The 27,120-nt window shown below is 36.0% G+C and overlaps 1 protein-coding gene across 12 annotated transcripts in view; it reads right to left on the bottom strand.

The window, feature by feature from the left end:
• LOC306879986 (pumilio homolog 2-like) overlaps positions 1–26,608 on the bottom strand; it is a 75,685-nt gene extending 49,077 nt beyond the window's left edge. For 6 of the 12 annotated variants that reach the window (XM_079433231.1, XM_079433230.1, XM_079433228.1 and 3 more), the window contains exons 1-5: positions 26,406–26,587; positions 24,695–25,061; positions 21,328–21,396; positions 21,065–21,170; positions 14,741–14,928 (exon numbers count right to left, since the gene is read on the bottom strand). In XM_079433231.1, the coding sequence (XP_079289357.1) occupies positions 14,741–14,928; positions 21,065–21,170; positions 21,328–21,396; positions 24,695–25,048 (717 nt within the window). In that variant the 5' untranslated portion in view covers positions 25,049–25,061; positions 26,406–26,587. Of the gene's footprint in view, positions 1–14,740; positions 14,929–21,064; positions 21,171–21,327; positions 21,397–24,694; positions 25,062–26,165; positions 26,221–26,405 lie in introns of those variants that run through there. The other 6 variants (XM_079433226.1, XM_079433229.1, XM_079433223.1 and 3 more) reach the window with 5 other exon arrangements.
• Between the last annotated feature and the right edge of the window lie 512 nt (positions 26,609–27,120).

Raw genomic sequence — 27,120 nt, 5'->3', positions numbered from 1 at the left:
TAATAAGATACCAGCAAGCGATATGCATCTTCAGAGCTGGGTAGTAATTGATTACATGTAATCTGGATTACGTAATCAGATCAAAAAAATTAAGTACTTGCAATTAGATTAAATTACATTAAAATACTTGTAATCTAAACTATTTACACAATAGCAATAAATTATTAATAATTTATTGATAATTTACTGATTCTCCCTAATTCCACTTTTTCACCTTTTAAAGGGGTCATATAATACGATTTCACCTTTTTAACTTTTGTTAGTGTGTAATGTAGCTGTGTGAGCATAAACAACATCTGCAAAGTTACGAAGCTCAAAGTTCAATGCAAAGGGAGAAATTGTCTTTTACAGAATTAGCATAGCATCACCTACAGCGAACGGCTAGTAAGGGTCTACAACAAAATAATTCTGGGTTAGTGACATCATAAACCCAGATAAACCCCACCCCCAGGAACATGCAACAAAAGGGGTGAGGCAATGCTGTGCTGCTTTGGAAAAGAGGAAGAAAACTAGGGGTGCACGTAAAAATCTATTCATATACTGTATGAATCGCGATTCTGTCTTCTAACGATTCTAATGGATTCACAAGTTTCAAAATCAATGTTCTAAAGCAGCGGTTCTCAATCCTGTTCTTCGCGTCGCCCTGCTCTGCACACGTTCTGCATCTCTCTTTCTCTCTCTCTCTCTCTCTCTCGCTCTCATTCAGATCATCAGCTAAGCTCCAACAATGAACTGTTCCATTTATACACTTATTTTCACATAGCTATGACAAGCATTAAACATGGACATGCATGTGGTTGCCATACTGTTTTAAAGCTTTTATCATGATAAAACCGTATATTAAAAGCTAACATAAGCAGTAGCATAATAACAGCGTATCTAAAAGTATGAGACAACAACAAACAAAAAACATAAAAGCTGCGCATGCACAGGTTCTGCTTGATCCTCTTCATTAATATCCTCTGAGTCTCAATCGGGCTCAAACTGATAAGCAATATAGACGACGCCATTATTTACCATACAACCGGAGCACATGCCGCAGAGCTGAGGGGTGGGACGTTTAGACGCACGCTAGCGGTTTAGCCAATCACAACACACTCGGCCAGCTAACCAATCAGAACCCATTGTGAATTTCTGAGGGAGGGCCTTCACAGAACCAGGAAATCAACCAATCGTTTTTAAGCTAGCTGAAAAGCAGTGTACAATACAGGTAAAATATGTGAAAAATGCAGTTTTTAAAAAACGAAGCATGAACACGTTGTGCACCCCATAAACACAATCAAGCCTTCGAAAAAATCCATTAGACCACCCCCTTTAATGTCAGGGCTCTCAAAATTTCTAAATCCCCGGTAGCCCTTCAAGGCAGGTACTCTTCAGAATTAAAATAAAGACCATAAATGTCAATCAAAAACATTTTCAACACACAAATATCAACGAATATCAAGGAAAGAGTTTTATTTTACTATTTACAAGGTATCTGCAGAATTCTTACAAATCTATTTAAGGCAATTTGAAATTTGAAATACGTTAAATGGTATAAGGCCTTAAAAACTCTTCAATTTAGTTGTATCAAATTTAAAGGACCCATGGGAGCAATGTTCCCTCTAATTTTTTTTCTTGCTAAGCAAAACTTCTCTATTGGGCGGACATTTCGGTCACCTGAGCAAAAGCATTCTTTATACCAGACCTGTACAGCATGCACACACAAAAGTGTGTAACTTTTAACTTTAATGTGCTATTTATATTTGATTTGACCCTTGATGTAACTAAATGATGTACATTTTAGGTTACCCGAGAAAACATTTTTACTGTACAATACACTGCAGTTCAAAAGTTTGGATCACAAAATAATATTGTGAAATATTATTGCAATTTAAAATAAATGTTTTCTATTTTAATATATTTTAAAATGTAATTAATTCCTGTGAAGTAAAGCAGTATTTTCAGTGTCACAGGATCCTTTAGAAGTCATTTTAATATGCTGATTTTTAATCAATGTTGGAAATAGTTGTACTGCTTTTTTATTTTATTTTATTTTTTATACTGTATTTTTGGGACCTGTGATATTTAAAAAAAATAAAAAGTTAAAAAGAACAGTGTTTAGTCAAAATAGAGATTTTGTGTTACAATATAAACTATTCAAAAGTTTGGGGTCAGAATTTTTTTTCTTTTTTAAAGATACTTTAAAAAAGTTTAAAGAAAGTTAAATAAACTTTATTCAGCAAGGATGTGTTAAATGGATAAAATTGTTAGTAAAGACTTCTATTGTTAGAAAATATTTATATTTTGAATAAATGCGGTTCTTTTAAACTTTTTATTAATTAAAGAATCAAAGAAAAAAGTAACATAGGTTCCAAAAAAATATTAAGCAGCACAACAGTTTCAAAACTGATAATAAATCAGCATATTAGAATGATTTCTGAAGGATCATGGGACACTGCTGGTGTAATGATGCTGAAAATTCTGCTTTGATCACAGGAATAAATGCTATTTTATAGTATAGGTATTAAAAACCAATATTAGAAATTGCAATAATATTTCACCATATCACTGTTTTTTTCTGTATATTTGAAATGAATACAACCTTGATGACAAGACACTCAAAGTCAAAGACTCAAAAACAAGGTCAATTATTTATCAGGTTTATAATATAGAACTAACATATATTATCAAAAACTATTTAAACTGATAGAATAGAATAGAATAGAATAGAATAGAATAGAATGCAAACTGAAGCAAAACTTAAGCTGAGATCTGTAAGTCAACTATAAAAAAAAACCGTGAACATGAATTCTTCATAACGATATTTAGACAGCTATAGAAGTACAGTTTGTACAATACTCTTGTGTGTGACTGTACATGCTTCAGAGTTTTGTTACCCATCCTCCGCTATTTCCAGCACTTAATCAAGCCACTCTTCTTTAATACATGAGGACGTTTTATTTCACATGTCACTGCGTTTGCATTGTCTCTCGCGTTGAGCACACCGCAACTATTGAAGTATTCAGTTTCTACAGCGACTCATTTGGTGCATATCGTTCTCTTTCTATGAAACCTGTAAACTGCATTCACCGGTTCTAACTCTGTCGTGGCATCAGCTCTATAGCGGTCTGTCCGAGCATTGCTATTCTTTCCCTTTTACTGCGGCATTCAATCAAATGGCTTCCAAACTAATTTTTGTGTGCGCGAGGCACATTACTTCTTCTGTGCAGTCACGCGCACTCAGCTTAGAGTGAACACTGCGTGGGAGCCCTGTATTTAAGGTAGCCCGTCGGGCAGGGCAGTGATACATTTCGGTAGCCCGACTGGAAAACACAATAGCCCCAGGACGTCAGGCTAGCCATTTTGCGAGCGCTGAATGTTCCTTTCTAAAATAACTGACCGCTTATATACACACAGTCTTCCAGTTTTGTCCACGTTTACACAAAGACTGGATTTACAAAAATCCTTTAATGTTTAAGAAGCTTTTCAACATTGCATCAACTACTGATGAACATTAATTTTTATTTGAATTATCACTCCGTAGGTTGTTTAACCATGCATTTATATGCCTTTATAGGGCTTTTGTCTTTCAAACTCATTAAAATGCACAAATTTATGAATTCACAAATTCACTTTTTTTTTTTTTATCTGATCCTCTTTCACCTAATATATTTATTTAAATACCCTAAGATTTTAAAATAAGATTTTATTGAGTATAACATTTGCATGTTCATGTTTCTCTGATGTAGGTTATGGTCACGTGACCAAATAAACAAATAAAATATTTCATTTTTTTAATAAGTGTTTTATTTTGATATATTTTAATTTCACATTTTTATGATTTAAATGATTATTCGTTTTTTTTCTTTAAACTCATAAACCCCTTGCAGTTCCTTAAACCACAGTCTGGAAAACCTTGACACAATACAATGTTTAATGCACTTCTTGTTGCTAATAACAATGAATGTAATATATTTTCTAAATCTTTGTATTATTATATCAATATGGTAGAAGACGAGATTGGTCAAAAGTAATCTAAAAGTAATCTGAAAGTAGTCTGATTACATTACCTAAAATGTGTAATGTAATGGTATATTATAAATTGTAATAAAAAAATATATATATATAAATTGTTACTAACTACAATATTTGACATGTAATTCGGAATCAGTAAAGGAGACATGTATAGTTTAGTATAACGTAAATGATGTCTCTTATTTAAATATGTAATAGAAAACCCATTAAAATGTCTATTACTGTTGTAAAAAAATCGACATCGCTTTTGGACTATGGGGGGGGCGCCATTATTTTATGTGCACAGTATATTCTGCGTCGATGACATCAAATGGTTGCACTCGGTGAGCTACTGGTGCTTTTTACCGCAACAACTCAGAATACACAGCTCAGAAAATAAAATACTGATACGATACCACATTGTGTGGCTTTTGGTTGTAATATTCAGTGTAAGACTTCACTGCTTTCCTAGCGATAATAGGAGGAGAAAAGAATTGGAAGATGCCTGTGGACGAATAAAACTTCAAGACACGCTTATTTTTTCTCTCCACTTTAGCCCTGATGCCTTTGAGTCTTTTAGTAGACCACAGCTACTGAGAGAGCTTATAAATGGACAAGATAAGAAACGCTAGATGCCATCTGTTAGGATGTAAACATGCCGACGTTAATCATGAAGCGCGGCTGCTAGAGGAGTTTCTCAGCGCTCATTTCCCTTGACATCCAGGGCATTTAGATTCCTTGTGGGGAAAAATTGATGGTACAGCATTTGGTTTAAACCTATACTTATATCGAGGGGTCACGTGACGTTTTCATGAGCCAAGACACAAATTAGCTGAGCTCCATGTAAATAACCCGTCTTTTGCTGTTTTTCGTCTTCTTTTCTTGCATTTGGGGTAGTTTTTTCGTTAGTCATTGGTCTGGAGATGCCACACAGTCGGAAACTTGCTTATCTTTCACCATCATCCTCGCCAATTAAGAAGAAAACAAAACCAGCGGCCGAGGAAGACAATATGGCGGTCACTATAAAGCAATTTGAGGACATTTTGAAGGCTGAATTAGTAGCGATGTGCACCGAATTTGCCTCTCATATGACCACAATCCAGAATATATGCTCTAAAGTTGACGTTTTAATCGGGGAACAGAGAGAGCAGAAAAAAGTGATTGACGAACACACTGACCGTCTGGATGCCCTCGAGTGACAAGTGACGGATTTACAGGACCGCAGTAGACGCAGTAATCTCCGCCTGCTAGGACTACCTGAGGGGACCACGAAAGATGACCCGATTGGCTTTCTGAAACTGTCACTGCCGGTCTGGATCCCATCACTTGCGGGCAGATATATCGAGATCGAACACGCACTGAGTTTACTCCAGAGCTCCAACGGATCTCTCCAAACCACGAGTGTTTCTCTTCAAACTGTTATGCTACAACAACGATAGGAATTTGATTCTTAATGAAGCGAGACGCCGCGGTGTTGAACTTTTTTCCTGACTCCCCTGCGACAGCAAAGAAGCGGAGCTCCTTCAGTGCAATACGGAAGGAATTGAAAGAGGCAGGTCTGCAGACCTTTCTTTAGTATCCTGCTACGCTGAAGATGCACTCACCGGACGAAACGCGTCAATTCCTGAGCTCCATTTGCGCTCCTCATTCTCCTGGGATGGACGTGGCATAAGGATTTGAGAATACCGAGTGACTCTACATCTGATTTATTAATCTAGAATGATCTTCATGGGACGATCGGCTACTGGCAGTTCTTCATGCTAAGAAACTTGGTATCACTAATGTACAGTTTTCAGTGTACATGATGCAATTATTTACAGTATGTTTGTTTCCTCGTTATGGAGAGTATACATCCTTTTTATTTTTTTTATCCCACTTTATTACTTGTGTGAATTTGAAGTTATTCTGTTCTCTTATAATAGGGCTAATGGTGGTGTTCTGAAGAATTATACTGGCTGTCATGTTACTGTCACTGACCAAAACAGGGAAGGGCGGCAGCCTGGGGTTTTCACCCCAGTCTGCAAAAGTTTTATGGGGTGGGTTTTCTTTGTTTAATGGGTTTTTTAAGGCAGACTTTAGTTAATTAATTTGCAGTGGTATTCATTTCTCTTATTTTTAGTTCACTAATTTGTTTGATAGTAATGACTGAGATTAATATACTAAGTTGTAATATCAATGGTTTAAATGGCCTCCATAAATGTACAAGTTTTTTTGGAACTGCTGCAACAAAAAAAGACTGACATTGCTTTAATCCGGGAAGCTTATTGTGGAAGGATGATGTTCATGGATGCAGTGGTGAATGTTGTGAGGTGGTCTCTTTCGCTGCGATTGTCAATAAACTAAAGGTGTTTTGATAACTGTCAGAAGAAATTTAAATATTTCCATTTTAGACACAAATGGTGATAATGCTGACAGAATTGCCTGTACATCCCTTGTGAAAAGTAATTCTCTCCACTGATAAGTCTGTTATTTCTACTTCAGATATTTACTTTTCTCCTCAAACAATCATACAAACACACAGCAACTATCAGTGGGACCCCTGTGGAGAGGGTGAGTAGCTTCAAGTACCGCTGTGTAAACATCTCCGAGAACCTGACTTGGACTGCACACATCCAAACACAGATTAAGAAAGACAAACAAAGACTGAACCATCTCCGACAGCTGAGGAAATTGAGGGTCTCACCAGCAATCCTGAAAACTTTCTATTCAGGGCCCATAGTGTATTGACTCACTGCATCTCAGTGTGGAATGGAAACAGCTCCAATCAGGACTGCAAAACACTACAGAGAGTTGTGTGCTTAGCTGAGCGCATCTCAGGGTCTGCTCTCCCCTCTCTGCAGGACATCTACCTCAAACGCTGCAAAAGTAGAGCTGTCAAAATCATCAAGGACACAAATCACCCTGGTAACCAACTATTCACTTTGCTTCCATCTGGTAAGCGCTTCCGTAGCCTCATGGCAAAAACTGAGAGACTTAGGAGGAGCTTCTTCCCCCAGGCCATCAGGCTCCTAAATTCTAACTATGTGTCATAACATCACTTGACTCCATGTAAATATCACTATATCAATAAGCTATTCATAATTTTTTCTACCTCATATTGCTGCTATTTAAATACCCTGTACAACTTCTTTGCACATTCTTTTGCACATTCCTCTTATATTACTATTTAAGTCAACAACATACTGACCTGCACTATATATTTATAGTTATATTTTTTCATCTTTTATTTTTTCTATTTTTCTTTTTCTTAATATTTGTACACTATATAATTGCACTGTCCTTGTAGCGGACCTGACTTACATTTCACTGCTGGTTATACTCTGTAGAATTGTGTATGTGACGAATAATAATAAAAAAAAATCTTGAATCTTGGTCTAAGGATATCAGTGGTGACTTACAAACTTTATTTTGTGATTGGATTTGGGAGACAATCACATCATCATCGAAGAGCCCAGATCATCGGATGATCCGTTTGGGATTGCTGCATGGACTTTGTCTGTCCCCTTTGGGGCGCTTCTGTGTGTGTGTGTGTCGCCTTCCCCATGTTGCGGTTTGTGTCCGCGGGGAACACGCAGTGCATGTTTGCATTTTGTTTTTGGGGATATTGTTAAATCTTTTGTTTCTTCTTTTTGATGTGTAGTTTGTTTTGGATTTGTGTGTGGTGTGGGTCTGCCTTTTTTTTTTTCCAACAAAAACAATTGTTCACAAAAAAAAACCTATACTTATATCCATCACCACTGTAAGCTCTTTCAGTAGCTGTGGTTATCATAAAAGTATTTTATTTTCCGAGTTGTCTACTCAGAGTTGTGGTAAAAATAGCAACAGGTAGCGCTAGTAGCTCATCGAGTGCATTTTACGTCATTAGAACAATGGTGCCCCCATAGTTCAAAATATGTATAAAACAATGAGATTTTTTTTAAATAACACAAATCTTTAATGGGTTTTCTACTACATATTTCGTTAGAGACATAATTTACGTTATATTAAGCCATACAAGTCTTAATACCCAGGGATCCCTTTAAAGCCATGAAATCAAAACTGACCATATTTATTTCCTTAAAGGGAAATGACATGACATACTTTCTTCTGTGTGATTTTTATTGGGATATCTTTATATATCATACGCAAAAAATGTGTCAGATCCTAAAGCAGGGGTCGGCAACCTACGGCACACGTGCCAGCAGTGGCACGCAGAGGAATAATCGCTGGCGAGCAATAGGGAAAACTGCATACTGATGTACATTTTTATGCAATAACTTCTCATGGTCACACAGCCTGTTAGGAGCTATAAATAATATGAAAGTGTGAGAATTAACTTGCGCTAGGCTACAGATGCGTGCGCGACCGCTGCACATACCAGGCGCTTCAGATCAAATTCTCAACAATGCTCGTCAACGTCAAAATGACTGAGATGGCCAATCAAATCAAAGTAGGCGGGGTTTACTGTTCACAGATGCTGAGCGCGAAGCGTCAGTTTAACTTTGAAAGAGAGCAAGGTAAGATTAAGCTGCAAATCATTTAATATTAGTCAAATGTTTTACGAAAGAAATGTTAAATGGCCGACAGCTATATCCAGTGATGCAAACTTTTTTTCTTCTTAAATATGGCCATTTTGAGAGAGAGGTGAGAATTGTCTGCATCTGTGTCATACAAACAATGAAGCGGAGTTTAGTTACTTAAAAAAGCAGCGATTTTATCCCCTCATGGCTGAGAAATATAATGTAGCGATTCAGTAGCCTATCGATTAATAAAAGTCACGTGGCAGCGCTGACAAAGTTTTTGAGCTTCTGAATTACTTTTTGCACAGTGATCTCTGATTGCGCGTGCATCAATTAAAAGCAGCGCATTAATATAGAATGGTGATTAAACTGAACGGTTTTAATGCATTGTCTTTGTCACACACACACATACAGTGGTTTTCAGTATATCTGTTACTCAAGAAACTTTTGAAAAGTTTAAAAAACAATTTATGAAAAAATCTTTTGCATGAAAAAAAATATATACATATGTTTAAAAATGTTTATGTACTGTATAAATACAGAATGCATATTCTGTATTTACGGGGGTGGGGCGAGGGTGCTACCGTATTGGCACTAAACAGAAAAATAAAAACAGAAAAACAGAACTGGTTAAACAGAAAAATAAAAAAATTGCACGTCATGCCGAAAAGTTTGCCGACCCCTGTCCTAAAGGATCAATAATAATGGAAATCTAGAAATGGCTGTTTCTGATTGCTCTTTTCTGGGGTGTATTTGTTTGTAAACAGTAATTCAGTCCACTGCCAAGTAGGGTTGCAAAGGGGTGAAAAATTTCTGGAAATTTTCTGGAAACTTTCCATGTGAAATTCATCTGGGGAAGTTGGAAATTTACCAGGAATTTATGGGAATGAATTGGAAATTTGGGGAAATTTATCAAACTGTACCATATACAAACATAAATATAAACATTTTGTTTGATCATAGGCTCACATGCATGTAAACTCTAATCACCTGAACAAGCTAATCAAGGTCTTCAGAATTACTAGGGCTACAGGCAGGTGAGGTTTTTTTTCAGGGTTGGAGCTAAACTCTGCAGGACATCGACACTCCAGGACCGACAATGCCTACCCCTGGTCTAGTTCATTTTCAATGGGAGACATGCGGAAAAGTTTCGCGGGCGGTTTCGCGAGACGGAGTGCAAGCGGTGCTCGTGCACCCGAAATCATGTTGCTTCCACGAGCACGGTGCATCGTGGCAGGCGATAGATTTGTTTTATCTTACAAAAAATTTTTTTTTTTAAATTATCTTTTTGTAAGCGGCAGCCAATGTTGGCTTTAACCAATTACTGAACAGAATATTAACACCCAATCATAGAACGTGTTGAAAACATGATTTTTTTTTTATATATATATATATATATATATATATATATATATATATATATATATATATATATATATATATATATATATATATATATATATATATATATATATATATTTTACCTTTATTTTACCAGGAAAGTCCCATTGAGATACAAAATCTCTTCTTCCAGGGAGTCCTGGCCAAAAATGGCAGCACAAAAAGTTTCACAATAAAACAATTTCAAAAACATAAAACAAACAAAATCATTTGCCCTATATCCAGCTGATTACAAATATGTAATTTACTTATAGCAAGTACATGTTTCCTTCAGAGTAGACCATAAAAGGTTTTTTAAAATATTTACAGAAGGAAGTGATTCCAGCATAATAATACTCTGCAGCTCGTTCCATAACGAAGGAGCAAAATAAGAGAAGGCAGTTTTGCCTAACTCAGAATGTACTCTTGGAACATTTAAAAGAAGTTTAGCAGAGGATCTAGTACTGTAGTTACAAGTGTAAAAAGATAAAAGACTGCAAATATAAGTAGGTAATTTTCCCAACAATGCCTTGACAATAAACAGCAACATGTGCACTTTCCTTCTTTGAAACAAAGAGGAACATCCCACCAGTTCATACAATATACAATGATGGGTGCGTGAAGAGGCATTCGTCACAAAACGTAAAGCAGCATGATATACATAGTCCAACTTTTTAAGTGAAGATAAGCTTGCATGCATATAGATCACATCACCATAATCTAATACTGAAAGGAAACAACTCTGTATAATTATTTTTCTTGCTTTAAAAGGAAAACATTTCTTTAAACGAAAAAGAAAACCCAACTTTAATCTAAGCTTTTTTAAAAGTTTTTCGATATGTATCTGAAATCCTAGTTTGTCATCCAACCATATACCCAAGTATTTATAACAATTTACTCTTTCAATAGATTCTCCTAGTAAAGTTAAAATAGGACGAACTGTTTCAGTGCGACGAGTGAAAAGCATGTATTTTGTTTTCTTTGAGTTTAAAACCAGTTTTAAGTTGGATAATGATAATTGCAATAACTGAAAAGATTCTTGCAAAAGCTCAATGGCTTGATTCACCGAATGTGCTACTGTATATATAATTGTGTCATCAGCATATAAATGAATTCTAGCTGAGGTTATCCCACAACCAATGTCATTAATATAAATAGAAAATAAAACTGGGGCTAAAATCGAACCCTGTGGAACACCTTTTATTATTTTTAATTCATTTGAAATAAAGTTTTCGACTGAGACACATTGAGATCTTTCTGTTAGATAATTATTGAACCAATTTAGAGTCATTTCACTAAAACCTATACAACTTAATCTCTGTAATAAAAGTTTATGATCTACAGAGTCAAATGCTTTAGAAAGATCTACAAATAATGCTGCACAATGTTGTTTACTATCTAGATATTTAACAATATCATTTGTAACCAGCATAGCTGCTGTAATAGTACTATGATCTGATCTAAAGCCTGACTGAAATTCATTTAATATTTTATTTTCGGTTAGAAACGATTTCATTTGATCATTGACAAAAGATTCAAATACTTTTGCCAACACCGATAACCTACTAATTGGCCGATAATTATCCAAAACTGATGGATCACCAGCTTTTAACAAAGGTAAGACTGATGCGGATTTCCATGCACGAGGAATAACATTTGAGGTTAAACTCAAGTTAAAAATAGATGTAATGGGCTCTGTTATAAGATGTGCAGAAATTTAAAAAAAATAAGGTTCTATTTTATCCGGCCCTGCTGATTTTTTTATATCCAAATTAGATAGAACTTTATGAACTTGAGTAGCTAAAATAGGAATAAAATTAAACTGCTGGCTCTGAGTAATATAACATGAAGTGGCTTCCACATTTTCTTGTTTCCTTAAATTACTACAATTGTGGGTCTCTCCCCCCGAAATAAAATGTTTATTAAAAGCATTTACAATATTCTCTTTATCCTTAATTATACTCTCATTTAATTTTAAATAATCAGGTAGACTGGTAAAAGTTTTTTGACCAGAAACTGATTTAGTCAGTTTCCAGAAAGAAGATGGATCAATAATATTCTCATTTATCATATTTAAATAATAATCACACTTAGATCTTTTTACTAATTTTGTGCAATATATATATATATATTCTCTTATTTAAAGTCCATCTAAGGTTAACAGACAAGTGTTTAAAAAGTACAATCCACATGTTTACATGTTTATTACTGTGACTTTGAATTAATTACCTAAGTCCCCTGAGTGTGGTAAAGCATCAGATTTGTATTTATATTTCTGCAATCTACTTTAGTTTGTGTGATTTGTTACTGACTTTCATAATAATGTTTACATCAGGCTTATTTGTCAGTGCTTTATTTTGTCATAATTATTACATGCTTACAAGGCTGGAAGTTCAACAAATCAGTCAATATACTTCTGTGATTGTAGTTGTTAAAGAATGTCAGTCATATCAATTCATGCATCACCTAATTTCATCGTAACATATAGGCCTGGCCTACAGAATTGTGTTGGTCATACTATACAATGATTTAAAGAGCTTTAAAAAATAATTGCATATTAAATCGCAATATTGGTAAAAAATTTGCAATTAGATTATTTTCCAAAATCGTTCAGGCCTAGTTCAAAATTCAGGAATTTTTGTGGAGGGTGGGGTAAAAACATGTTTCTAATGTTTGTAAACATTTTGTTTATTTTACATTATTTCTGAATGAAATTATAAAAAGTGTCTTATACATCGACTTGTACAGCAATGCAACTTATCTGTGTGTCAAAGTGCTCATAAAAATAGGTAGAGATGGTACAAAAAAAGAACTGCCATGCATGTACAAGTATACATACAGTACAGTAGTAAGTGAGTGTCAATTTAGAGTTAAGAAAAAAATCAATCAAAGCTTCATTTGTCATAAACATTATGCGGCCCCTCACTTAATGTGGCCCTCGAGTCAAAAACTTGATGTGGCCCGAGTCAAAAAGGCCAGTTTCAAATCGCATATTTGGCACACTGCCTTTGTCTTGTCCTCACTCAATTTAAAGTGCTCCCACACAGCTGAGGTATTCGGCATTTTTGTCTTCTCTTCCAGATGAACTGAATCATGACGTTCACTCATGGGCAGTTCATATTCAAGCACGAATGAGAACCGTTTCGCGTGGATGCCAGGGGTTCAAAAAAAAAAAAGATTATTCAAATCTCAAAATTTAAAATCGAATGCCAACCCACCAAACGAATATTTGAATTAACTAATATTCTGGTCCAGTATTAAGCGGCTCTGTCCCGGCCGGTGTTTCGGGCGGAAAGCAGATAGTGTTATGGCCTGCGCTTAAAGTCGAAAGCACTTTAGGCACATAACCTTTTCTAGGCTTCAAGGTGAATCTGCAATCACCTGGCCCAAATTCAATACACGAGTCGCCAATTGAAAGCGCCTGCAGGTCTCCAACTCGCTTAACAGAGGCTAGCGCGAGCAGGAGCGCTGTCTTGAGAGAGCGCGCTCACAAGCTCGCTGATTGTATGGGCTCGAACGGGGGTCGCGTGAGAGCGTCAAGCACAAGGCGCCAAGTCCCAAGTATCTCCTCCAGTTCTGGGAACCACGGCTGATTGGGCCATTTCGGTGCCACTAACAGAACAGATTCCTTTTCCTCTCTGATTTTGATGCATCTGATTTTTATATAATCTCTCCTAAATGTTTGTTCAGTCAGTGTATTTGTTTTTACAATGGTATAGCCTAATTTAGTTGCACAGTATATTACACACTGCACAAGGACGTTTTGAACAATTTTTGTAATATTCATGTAATTTACATGAATATTTACCAATACGGAAATTTTGATATTTTGTGTGCAGGATTTAAGAAATGATCTGTTCATGTTATGGAGGAAAGCACAGTGCATGTAAGGGTGTGGCCTCAATAGCCCTGCAGTAAGCAGTGTGCTGTGTGTATGTGATTGAGCAATGTGTAGGGTAGAAATTAAACTGAAATTGCATTAAATCTGGTTGTTTTAAACAAGATTATGCTGCAAGATTTTGTTCTCAACTACATTTAAGTTTCCAGTTCCTGCAATTTTGCAAATTTCCAGTTTATTCCCATTAATTCCCATATATTCCCGTTAATTCCCATGGAAAGTTTTCAGTCTTGAAAATTCACGGAATTTTGCAACCCTACTGCCAAGTAACCAAGGCTGTCCCAACCACCCAGGGGTGGGACCAGTTACTTATTTCTATGGGGTAAAAAGGAGAAATACCCATTCTGTTTTTCTGTTTTGTTTTGTTTTTAAATAAACCAAGAATTAAAGGGTTAGTTCACCCAAAAATGAAAATTCTGTCATTAAAGCTGCAAGTTTTGCCTCTTTGTTGCCATCTTCCATAATTTTTGAAGGGTACCCCAGAAAGTGATCAACATAATCAGTGTTGTTTACGTTCTGTAGAAAGTGCACACATGTTGAACGTAAACAAAGCTGATTACGGCTGAGGGTGAGTAAATGACAGAATTATCATTTTTGGGGTTAACTAACCCTTTAAACACTCCATGCATTCAATAGTGCATGGGTGGCCAAAGTCGGTACTGGAGAGCCACAGACCTTCAGCTCCAACCCTAATCAAACACACCTGAACAAGCTAATCCAGTGCTAAGGGTTACTAGAAAGCTACAGGCAGGTGAGTTTTAATCAAGGTTGGAGCAAAACTCTGCAAGACTGTGACTCTCCAGGGCCGATGTTGTCCACCTCTGCACTAGTGCTTCTTTCAAATTCTTTTTATTCAATTAACTTCCACAAATTCTGTCCTGATTTTATAACACACATGCTTGAAAAAATAAAAAAAAAACGTGTTGTAATAAGATACCCAATGACTGTAATAAGATAATTGACTCACATAGCCTCCGTTTCTGTAGCGACCATCCATCTTGTCTCCAGGGGAAGAACTGAGGACATACTCCACCATACTCACACCCAGACCACCCCCCTCTGAGCGAGGGGACAGTACCGAGCTTGCATCTCCATTCCCGTTGTAGCTCTGGCCTGGAAGCCTTTGCACCATAATGGGCTGAGAAACAGAATGATCTAGACACAGCAGATGAAAATAATATTGCTATAACAAAAACAAACCAGAAGACAAATAAAACATTTAAACATGCATCAAGAAAATCAAGCAAATGGTACTATAATGGAGATGTATGCAACTTGGAATTTCTAGAATGATAACTACAAGTAACAATCAACAACTTTTCGCAGCTGATGCTGATAATTTTATATCTTTCAATTTATTCTTTATTTTATTCCATTTACTCTTTATACTGGAGCTGATCTCCATTTAGCTACAGTCCACTGGACAGATTTCAGTGTTTCCCCTGCCATTATATTAGGGGGGGTGCCTAAAGGTCAAGTTAATTTTATTTTCTCTATAGTGCCAGATCACGACAGAAGTCATTTAAAATTACCTTTCCAATAGAACAGGTCTATACCTTTTAAACAAACTAAATAGCTTTATGTTATTCATCTTTTACACGAGGGCATGTCATTTCTGTCTCTTCATGGTCGCGCGTTTACAATTCTCCTCTGCTTTCTGTATCGCGCACTGTGGAGTTCCACCTCGATGTGCGCACACACAGGTGAGCACACTCCCACTAATATTCGTAAATATTAAAGTGGTCCTATAATGCTCTTTTATAAAGTCTTGATTTAGTTTTGGGGGTGTACTAGAACATGCTCTCATGCTTGGTGCTCTCAGACTCAAACGCATTAATTTTCTCTACCCAGCTTGGCACAAACGGCACGATTAGTCCCGAGTTTGATGTAGGCCCGCCTTCCAAAAAACTAAATGTGTTGTGATTGGTTAGCTGTCCCAGTGCGTTGTGATTGGTGAACAGCTTAGACGGTGTTTCAGTACTGCCAAAGCAGCAAGTTCGTCAATATTGCAATATCAATTCAGACCCCGAGAATATTGAGGATCGCACACTAGGTGTGTTCAACTAGAAGCGGCGCAGCACAGATCGATCAGTGTTTGACATCCACGAGAGCGATTCGAAAGCATATAGAGCAGTCTGCTCTCTATAGTACAGTATTACAGTACCACAAGAGCTTTCGGTCTGCACAGTCGGTCCACACCTACTAGTTTACATCGGTTACACTCAGGTGTGGCTCACACGTGAGGCTGTAGTGTGAATGCGTCCCAGCCCCATTTACACTGGTGCGTTTTTGTTTTAAAATGAAAACGATCCTAGACATACTGGCATTTCCACTGCATTTCAAGCCGGCTTTCTACCATCTTCGACAAAGGACAAGTGACAGACCGGAAGTCATTAATTTCCAATGGAGAGTAGTGCAGGAGCTGCGTGGAGTTCTGATCATATGCAGATGCACACTAGCCCAACAGATGCTCACCGACGGCCTGACGTTGGACGACCGTCTGCTTGGTGTGTCCCGGCCTTAATGTTTATGGTATTTTCAGGCAGGATAAGCATATTGAAATCATTAGGGTGAAGTAGTTATTTTATTTCTTGAATGATAACTGAATAATAAATTATGTATTTTATTTGCTCCATAAATAATTCTAGATACCTTATTCAAATTGTTTCAATGTGTAGAATCCAGATAAGCTTGTTTTTCAACAACTGGTCAAAATTTACATCAGGGCATGGTTTTTGGCCAGACAGAAATTGCACACAGGCTGAATGTAAATATAAATATCTGTAAATCCACTCTCTGACAGCTGGTGGCGCTTATGGAAGAGCAGAATTACAGCTGTTTCCCCATAACCTCCGTGGACAGAGCAGCATTGCGATAAAAAAAAAAAAAAAACACTACTTTGTTAGGCATTACATGGAGCGCGGGTGAAAACCAAACCACATTGAATCTTTTCTGAAGACAAAAACTTCAGAGGTACATTCATTTAATTAATTAATTCAAATATTCATTTGTATAATTCCCTAAGCACTCTTTTAAAACTCTTTTGCTGCTTTCCGCCATGTTATCTGCATTCTGTGCACACGTGAGACTGTTACTTAAAACTTTGCTTTATGCTGGATAGTATATTTATCCTCAGTTCAAATTGTGGTAATCGAATATGGTTCTAACTAGTGCTGGCAATGCTGGGCGGTATGACCAAAAATTTATATCACTGTATTTTGAAAAATTATACCAGTTTCAAGGTATATTGAAAGTTTCAAGGACTTTTTTTTTTCATGCATGACCAAAAAAAAACACATTTTCTACTGACTGTGAGAGGAAATACTGCAGTGATTGACTTAGAATGCCCTATTTTACTGTCATGAGTGAATATTGTAGAAAAATTCCACACTAAATAGTGACTAAACATGAACCATTAATACATGTTAACCAGGAGTCACTCATTTATAATCGTGACATCGTCTGATAAAATCAACATGCATCTACACTAAAAAGCGGCTATGCGGTGGTTATGACTATATAACTTTTTTTCCAAGAAAAAAAAAAAGTGTATAATATTAACAGATGAACTATGCTCATATTTATATTTCCAAACAGTCAGTTAGCGACAGGTGCTTGGAAAAAGCCGTTTTGTATTTAACTGACGAGTCTGCTGCGGTACGGCCAGCTGAATGTGCCGTTTCACTGCACAGAACAGACACCGAAAGAGGCGATACTGCGCCGGTAAAGTCAGACCTTTGCACAGTACTGGAGAAATCTTCAAAATGAATGAAAGCTAAGGTTTATCCGTGCTCGTGTGTTTTCATGTGGTGGAATGACCTGCCCAACTCAATCCGAGAAGCTGAGTCCTTAGCCATCTTCAAGAATCGGCTAAAAACACAGCTCTTCCATCTTTATTCATAACTCTAGCACTCTCTATTTGATTTCTTATTCTTAAAATTCTATTTGTTTTCTTTTTATTTATTATGCAATTAACAAAAGCAAAAAAGGCCTCTAACACAAGCTTGCGGTTTTCTTTTTTATTAAATAGTTTTTTTAAATCCTTGCTATGTGTACTGCGTTAAGCTCACTGAGACTTGTTATAGCACTTGCATATCATTGCTCTTTTGTTGATTTTGATTGCTTCCATTGTCCTAATTTGTAAGCCTCTTTGGATAAAAGCGCTGCTAAATGACAACGTAAATATAATGTAAATGTGTGTTTATGTCGCGCTGATGTGTGTGAGCTCATCGTGGAAGCTGATGGCAGGGGGCGGTGGATATTTGTGGCAGTCAATGTGGATATTGTGGATGAGCTCTTCTGTGTCATCACATTCTACTAGTTTCTACAACTTCAGTTTCGGAACTTTCACACTTAGTAACACATACCGCTGTGCTCTCAACACAGTGCAACAGTGAAAAGGGACGCCTCACAAACAGTGTCGCGTTCCGAATGTTATTTAAACAACATATTGCAGTATTTGAAAAATTCCTATCATAAGAAAAATAAACACCGGTATTCGGTATGAACCGATATACCGACCAGCACTAGTTCTAACCATGGATAATTTTATCATGATTTGTCAAACCGTTAATTGTTCCATCCCTATTGCAGTGTGTGCTTAACAGCATAAAAAATAAAACTTTTATTCTAATTAAGAATGGCAAAGTCTCATACAAAAAGTGTGCAAAAATTACTACCTATTTAATCAATATGCTGATATCACAAAATCTGTCTATACTGCACAATGAATCTCTTATTTAAATTGTGTTTATAACTCTGGCATATTGTGCAAATTCTGAATTACAAGCCTCTGATTGACCATAAAGTACCCAGTTTTTCAGTGACGAATGGCAACAAATGCAACATTTTATTTGAATTAAAGTTTATGAAAATTGGACAAAAAGACTGTGTACTGAACAGCTTTAGTGAGTGAAAGAACTACAATCCCATAAAGCACTGTGAATGACATCAATCTAATTACAGACGATTGAGAAATATAAAACTATTTATTAAAAGTTATTGAAATAGAAATAACAGCTATAGAAATATAATAGCTATAGAAATAACTTATCTATATATCGACTGGCACTTATCTATAATCTATACATCTACTGGCATGCCTTACTTAGGCTGCAATTCTATGAAAGGGAAATTTCTGTCCAGCACCATAGGTAGGGCTGCAACAAATTATTATTTTGATAATCGATTAATCAAACGATTATTAGAACAGTTAATCAACTAAACGTCAATTATTCAGCTTGTATACTTGGTTAAAATATTGAGTTACACACTCTAAATGATAAATACAAGGTAATCACTTCAGCTTTTGAAAATGTCAGTTATATTCCTATTGCACAATAACAATTATTAGTTATATTATTTACAATACAAAAATATATTTGGCACACAAAATGAGATGAGACACTCTCATTCACCATTTAATTAACTGTATGACATCTCCTTTTGTAAGTCATATGGATAATGAACAAAAAGGTACATTAAGTGAAAATACATTTTATTTTTTGATAAATTATTTTTCACAATATTAATTGTCTTAAAACACCTTATATTGTTATGATAATGAAAAGCTTTAATTTCTGCAAACCAAACTATCCCTTTAGTTTGGTTAGAATTTTTGTATCTTTTTTTCTCAATCACTAAGAAAAAATTTTATCATTAGCTAGCTCCACACTCAAGAGCTTCTTTATATCAGAAAATCAAGTTGTAATTCTAACTGAAAAAGACACTGACGCTGTTTTTTATGTTAAATACTGTAAAGCCCGGCTTGACTATGCTCCGCACAGATGGTGTTGTTAAACCCATCATGGCGTTTCGTGCAGAAAACGCTCTCTCATTCACACTCCACGCGTTTGTGTTGTTATATTAAATATTGTTACGGTCATGTTTACAGAAATGAACTGACAGCGCGGAAGCTCTTTCATCAGATTTGAATTTTCCGCTGTACTACCTCATGCATAATACAGCGCAGCGATTGGATCATAAGAGTTTATTCTCATGAATAATACTGCCAAAAGCTCGGGAAACTGATGACGTAGACGTGTACTCTCCCGCCACGGCAGCCAATTACCACTGCAAATTAACGCATATACGTCACTTTTCGTGACGCAGGCTCAACTTTGCTTTTTGAACCGGAAGAACGAAGTTGCTTCAAAAAAATGAGAAAAAAAAAAAAAAAAAAAACTTTTACCTTAATAATAGGCATAATGAGTGCTAAAGTTGTTTTCACTGATGTGCAACCTATTCATATATGTTAACATCTCAAAAAATGTGTTTTAGGGTTTCGTGACACTTTAAGATTTGAGGGAAGAAAATCTTTGAAGATTCTCCTTATGTGTATGCTGCAGCCAGATTTCATAATCGGTTTTTTTTTTTTTTTTTTTAATTTTTAAAACTCCTGTAGTGTGTGCCCGGCTTAATTCTGCTTGCTTTTGTTTAAATCTATTGTATAAAGTGCTATATGAGGGAGACGGCTGAATTACACTCTTGCGCTACAGCGTCACAGTGGTAAAATCTCATTACTGTAAACCCTTACATTAGGTCAAATGAGATCAAACGACTATTTGAAAAATGACAATGATGACAATTTTTGTATTGTAATTGATAGTTGAATAATTATTTTAGCCCTAATCATGGGTAATGTAGTTTTTCCACCCCAAATTCCAACACAAATGATATTAAAAATGTTCTTTAATTAATGTGAATAGATGGGTTAAAGAAAAGAACATACAATTAATTAACAACCTCAGAACTCACAAGTGGTCTGTATTTTAAAGTTTATCAGCTATTGTTAAATAGAACTATGGAACGCTGCAAAAAAAAAAAAAAAGTTTTAAATAAAAAACCTCTGACACTCAGAGTGCTCATACAAATACTGGAATGTTTGAATCAGCCAATACTGGATTGAACCTGCACTCGGTACAACTGGTACAGTGGAAAGTCTGGCTTAATTTTGTTAAATTCTGGTATCGACTTGGTAACAAAGTACCGGTACTTTTGACGCCCCTACTTGCCACAGCTGCTTTGTAGCAAAATTGTAAGTTGAAAATTGAGTCATGTAACGTTCCTGTTCAATACTGTGAATCTGCTTTGAAACAATCCCTGCTGTATAAAGTACTAACTATATGGGCAAAAAACATCACAGCAACAAATATTTGGTATACCTTCAGCATAAACTAAAGTGAGCCTTCTCTGAAGCATAATGTCAAACTTGTCCAATTTTTTCTCAGCATGAATGTTTCTTCAGTTATATTTCATGATCAAAACATGGTGGCATTTTAGAAGAACTTACGGGAAGCACCCCAGGCATTCTCTCTCCATTCTTCACCCAGCAACATCCCTTTGCGTCCATCTTTTGCCAATTCATCTGATTCCCACAATTTTTTAGCAGGAAGTAGCTGCAAAAAAGGTCAACATGGCAATCACTATTTGCAAAGTATATTCATACAAACAACAGGGAAAAAAAGTTAACATATGTTAAAGTATTACAGGGAACTCAACACTTGCGATCCTGGTCAAAAAGGATGCAAAAGGATTACTAGGCTTTCAACATACCTCACCCATTCCACGAGACTCCAGAGCCAAGGCTTGAAAGTCATAATTCATCTCATCCACAGTGCGGACCTACACAAAGAGACATTTGACACTTCAACTTTGCACACTTAAATATATTTTAGTGCTGTCAAACAATTAATCGCAATTAATAGCATCCAAAATAGTTTGTTTACATAATGTGTGCGTACTGTGTATATTTATTATGTATATATATATAAATCCACACTCATGCATGTACACATTTAAGAAAAATATGATTTGTTTTTATTAGGGCTGTCAAAGTTAATGCGTTAACGCAAATTAATTTTAACGGCACTAATTTTATTAACGCGCGATTAACGCAGCACGCATTTTCTGTTTGACCCGTGGCCTAGCCCGTACTACTATAGTTGGAGAAATGGAAATGAATGGAGATGCTGACAGTGTTGCCAACTTAGTGACTTTTCAGACCACTTTAGCAATTTTTTTTATTTATTTTTTTAAAAGCGCCAAGCGACCAATCTTTATAGGCTTTGCCCAAACCTTATTTAGTTTCTGAGACTCGCTGGTACTGCCGCGCGAGCTCTCTTGTTCCCTCTGTGCACACACCTCTTTCTCTATCTCTCCGCATCTGCTCTGTTAGGCAAACGGCTAAGAGGAACAGCGCCTTTAGTTAAAACGGATATTTTGTTGCTTCTCTAATTTAACATGCAAGTACAACCGAAATCACAGCACAGCTATTGTCTTTATCTTATGTATAGCCTATTTGATTTTATCAGACGATGGCTGGATTATAAATCAGGATTTTTGTGCAGATTAACATCTTGGAAGGGAGAGCTGGTTATTTAGTCCTAATGGGTCATGTTTTAGTCACTATTTAATATTCATTCCATTGTCTGACAACAGAAACAGTAAAATATGTCAATGGAAAGTTTTATTGAGAATTTAGCTGCATCAAAATACAGTAGGCCAATGTGGGCACAGAGAGGCAAACAAAAGTAATAATAAATAATAAATGTACATTTTGCATGTTCAGAAGAAGTGAGCTGCCCTGTCCTGCGAAAATGTAAACAGGTTTGTGTAAGTAAATTGCTCAGTGCAAAGAAAGAGAAGTAATGGGAACCTGGTATTTCTTTTTTCATGTGTCTAATAGACATGAACAAGTTCTTTGAGAAACATCTATGATCTTTGAAACACGTCTAGTCTTCATGCTCTATGTTGAGTATGGTTTCACGAATAATAAACATATTGCATAAAGCATCCATATTTGTCATTGCCCATGATGATTAGAGTATTAAAAACATGAAAAGTATCAATTTAAGGTACATTTAGAACAGATAAAAATGTGCGATTAAGTTGCGATTAATCACGATTCAATATTTTAATCGATTGACAGCCCTAGTTTTTATATTAAATATACTTATATTAATGGTGTCAAAATTAGCACGTTAACGCATGCAATTAATTTTTTCAGTTTAACACGTTAAAAATATTTAACGCAATTAACGCAGGGGCGGGGCTAGGGTTGGCCATCATATTCACAACTGCCGTTTGTGTCACTATTTCTCTTGACAGGAAGTGCATTTATTCAGTCACAGAACGTCTTTATGACCACATCAAACGGTAGATTTTTTAAGACCCGCGCTTCACTTCTTCGCCAGGCGCAAGTCAATAGAGCGTAGAAACGGTACTGTGCTCGGTCTTCTATTGCACGCACAAAGACACCGGCACGCGCTGTAGCCTGTCTCATTTCATATCAAAGTGCGAAATAAACTATGTGCATGCAATGTCGTGGTCAGTTAAGTCATGAAGTTACCAAAAAAGGCGATTAAAGCGGCCTTAAAACTGTGCATGCATGTAATATATTTTATATGAGTCACATTTAAGAACATGTCTCTAAAATGCCCTGGAGCAGCCCAGCACGGTCTCCCTTATCTAACACACCCGATTCAACTCATCAGTCAGTTCATTAATAGAGACGAAGTGGGTCAGAAAAGGTAAAAAGAGTTGAGAGGATGATATGATGCGTGTCAGATCTGCGTCACGTTCAACAGCAGCAGGTCATAAATAAATAACAGCCAAAATACCCTAATAACCAGCTGCTGTGATGTCTGTAATGTAATTATAATAGTAATGGCAATTAACCGGTCTTAATTGTTAATCAAAGGACAAAGAAAAAAAAGAGGGAAAAAAATAACATAGCTTTAAGGATTCGTCTAGATTTAATTTCAAATTTAGTGTTTGATAACTTCAATTTCTGTATATTTCTGCTGAAGGGCACAGGTAAATATGACATTTATTATAGGGTTTATGTGAAGACTGTTTTAAGTTCACTTAAATTAGAAGTTATTTATAGTCTAATAAATGTTAAAATTGATAGCTCTCAATTTTACTGTAACGTTGAATGGCAATGGTTAAATATTAGGAGGGGGGGGCAATTTTATAGAGACATCAGTGATTGGTATCAGTGATACTGGCCTTCAGTCATAAAAAAAAAGATGCCATTAAATAAATATATACTGTCTTTATGTTGCTTTTACATAAATTTGAAGACTGAATTTGAAATTATTGCAATATAAAAGTATATGTAAAAACTTCAATGTTAGGTGGGATTAATCGCGATTTCAGAAAAATGTATGATTAATTAGTTTAAAAAAATGTTTTATCAATTGACAGCACTAATTTATATACAAATTATTAATATAAAATATTATATATTATAATATATAATATTTTCAAAATGCATACTGTATGTGTGTGTATTTATATATATATACACGTAATAAATATACACAGTATATGTATTTGGATGCGATTAATCGCAATTAATCATTTGACAGCACTAATATATTTACAATGTGTGTGTGTGTGCACTATATATACATATATACTACAGTGGTTTTAAAGTATCAAAACAATACCGCTTATATATATATATATATATATATAGATACACACACACATTAGAATGAGCCATATGTACTTTTAGATTTTCTGAGCAAAAAAAAAAAAAATTACTATAATTTTTTTTCATGATTTACAGAAGACACCCACTAAAATGTCATTCAGTGCAACAATAGTCCATATGCCAAAAAATCTTACCAGGCATATGTCTACGAAAGACTATTTAAGGATAACAGTGCAGCCCAAAAAACTAATCAATTGTAATTATAAATCTTACCAAATTTATAACTTGTCAGCAAGAAGCTTTTAGTCATTTAAAATATATTAAAAATAAGTATGATCACTTTTTTCCTATATTTTAATAAGTACAAGTCAAAATAAGTATATTGTTTCATGTCGGTGTGACATTGAATTAAACAGTCCTCTGTCTTTGTGCCCATGTTCACATTCCTTTGCACTAGGGTTCAACTTAGGTCTTTCTTACCTGGTCAACATGGTTTCCATCACCAGTAGGCCAGCGGTGTTTGCTTGCAGTGCAACCACCCAACTGCTCCCCAGGCTGCCTTTGAAAAAAATAGCCCACAGTGGCATCATCTTGGGAACGACCGCTCAGTGGAGGCTGAGGGGTGCCGGGGTTGGGATTTGCCACGCGGTCCATACCTGGCAGAGGGTGAGCTCCTCCAGGTCCCTGCCCAGCACCTCCTACTGTGCCTAGAGAACCCCCTGCATGGACTCTAACCCCTCCAGTCTCTGGCGCACCATTTGTGTGCAGCATCCCGCCTCTTGTCTCCTGCCAGGCCACGTCATTCATACCTAAGATGCTGCATGGAATGTTCATTCCACGGAAAAACCTACAGAAAAATTTGCTGATTTAAGGACCAGGGAAATTAAATGCAATTAATAATAAATAAAAAAAAAGTTGATTTGCCTCCATGATTAATCTTCATTTTATTCCACAATAATTGACTAAATTGTTTATCTTGAACAATTTGGAATACAGAATCACTGTGAAATAAAACCAATGTTGAAGAAAATCATTGGGTTATGCAAGTTGTTTCATATAAAAGCCAACCGTTAAATGTAAACAAAGTAACCTGTCAACAGCAGCCAAGATAAGAACTACATTTCAATAATAACTATGTTTATATATCACACACACACACACACACACGCACGCATATATATATATACACACACATATATGTATGTTTTATGTATGTGTAAATGTATGCGTGTGTATATACACACATAATCACAAATACAGGCTAAGTATGTGTCTCACACATAATAACTAAGCTATGCAATCAAATACGAACATAAACCTACATAAACCGTCAAGAGAACAAAGCCACAGAATAATTTCCTATTATCTCTAGAAATGTGTCCAATAACTAAACCTTGCTTACTCACTTTTTAAAAGCAGGACATTTTAAAAGCATAAGATTGTAGACTTAGAAAATGCGTTTTAATAAAGACCTGAAATCACGCGTACCTATGTGAATGTTTTGGGTGTAAGTTACAGGGATAGCAGAATGCTAACGGCTAACACACAAATGATGGACGGCGGTGAATGTAGGCTTTAAATTATATGTAAAATTATGCCGTATTGCCTTTAAAGCTTTGAGCTAACAACTAAATCCTTAAATGTTTGGTCTCAGTAGTGTTTTTGTTTGATCGGCCTGTCTGTTGTTTGTTAGCAATGCGGGGCCCTTGACTCCGCCAGCTAGCACCTCGCTAACAGTCAGCGCAAGATAGGGCTTGTTTTAGAACAAAACCGGATTTATTTCTATTTAAATTTCAACAGCGTCATTGAACTGATATGCGACATTGCAACTGAACCGTAAATCCAAATGTGTACTAAAAATAATTGCAAGTCCGACTTCAATGTGTTAGTGTTTCTGCTAACGTTAGTACGCGAGACGCTTTGTTGATAAAACAACACACAGGCCTCTCACCTCTAAAAGTTTGTTTTACAACCCTTAAAACCATTTACAAATAAGTATACATCTCTACACGTTGACCTCACTGTTATGAACCCAACAACGAGGATATTTCATAAGAATTCATTAATAAAGCCCCATGTCTTTTGGCTGATAAACTCACAACATGGCCCCCTGCTCAAGCCCCTAAACAAAAGGGGCAACAATTGACGTTCGCGCTCCGATATATCATTACATCTGGGCAAAGATACTCACGCGTGGTGTGTGATGATGTTCAAGCCCGATGTTTCGAGGCTATGATGGACGCGGTGTTGTGTATAAGTTTAGTATCCGTGGAGATGGGGTGTGTGTGTGTGTGTATGTATGTGTGTGTTTTAATGATTAGGTGTTGGAGGCGCTTGTGAAGGAGTTTGGCAGGATTGGTGCCCTCCTCCCCTGTGTATACACTGTAACACACTTCAGACCTGCACACAAACATTTCAGATGATCATATTTGTATTCACCAAACTTTACGCAAGGCACTGTTTTCGATGTTTCCAATTTAAAGATGTTTAATACCATGCCACAGGTTTGTTTAGTTTCTTAAAGTGATTTATGTTATATAAATATAAGAGTGTTCACGTAACTTTAAAGTTAAAAAAAAAGCAGATATTACATTTCTTTTAGAAATAAATCTAAAATATAACAGCAAGCGAAGATCCTCGGGATCCAAGCACGAACGCGTTGTAGAGGATACAGTTATGATATATTGCATATTATTGCTCTGTTGGTTTTGGTTGCTTCTATTGTCATCATTTGTAAAAGCGTCTGCTAAATGACTAAATGTAAATTTAAGTGTCTTTCTATCGAAATAGTATTGTATGTTCTTTATTACAATAGACAAATAATATTGATCTTCATTTTAACTTGTCTGACAACGTGACATTTTTTTTATTTAGTATATATGAATATGAAGGAATTTTGGAGATCA

This window comes from Barbus barbus (genome assembly GCF_936440315.1).
Source record: "Barbus barbus genome assembly, chromosome: 14".
Classification (NCBI taxonomy): Eukaryota; Metazoa; Chordata; class Actinopteri; order Cypriniformes; family Cyprinidae; genus Barbus; species Barbus barbus.
This window is presented reverse-complemented; position numbering and strand designations above follow the sequence as displayed.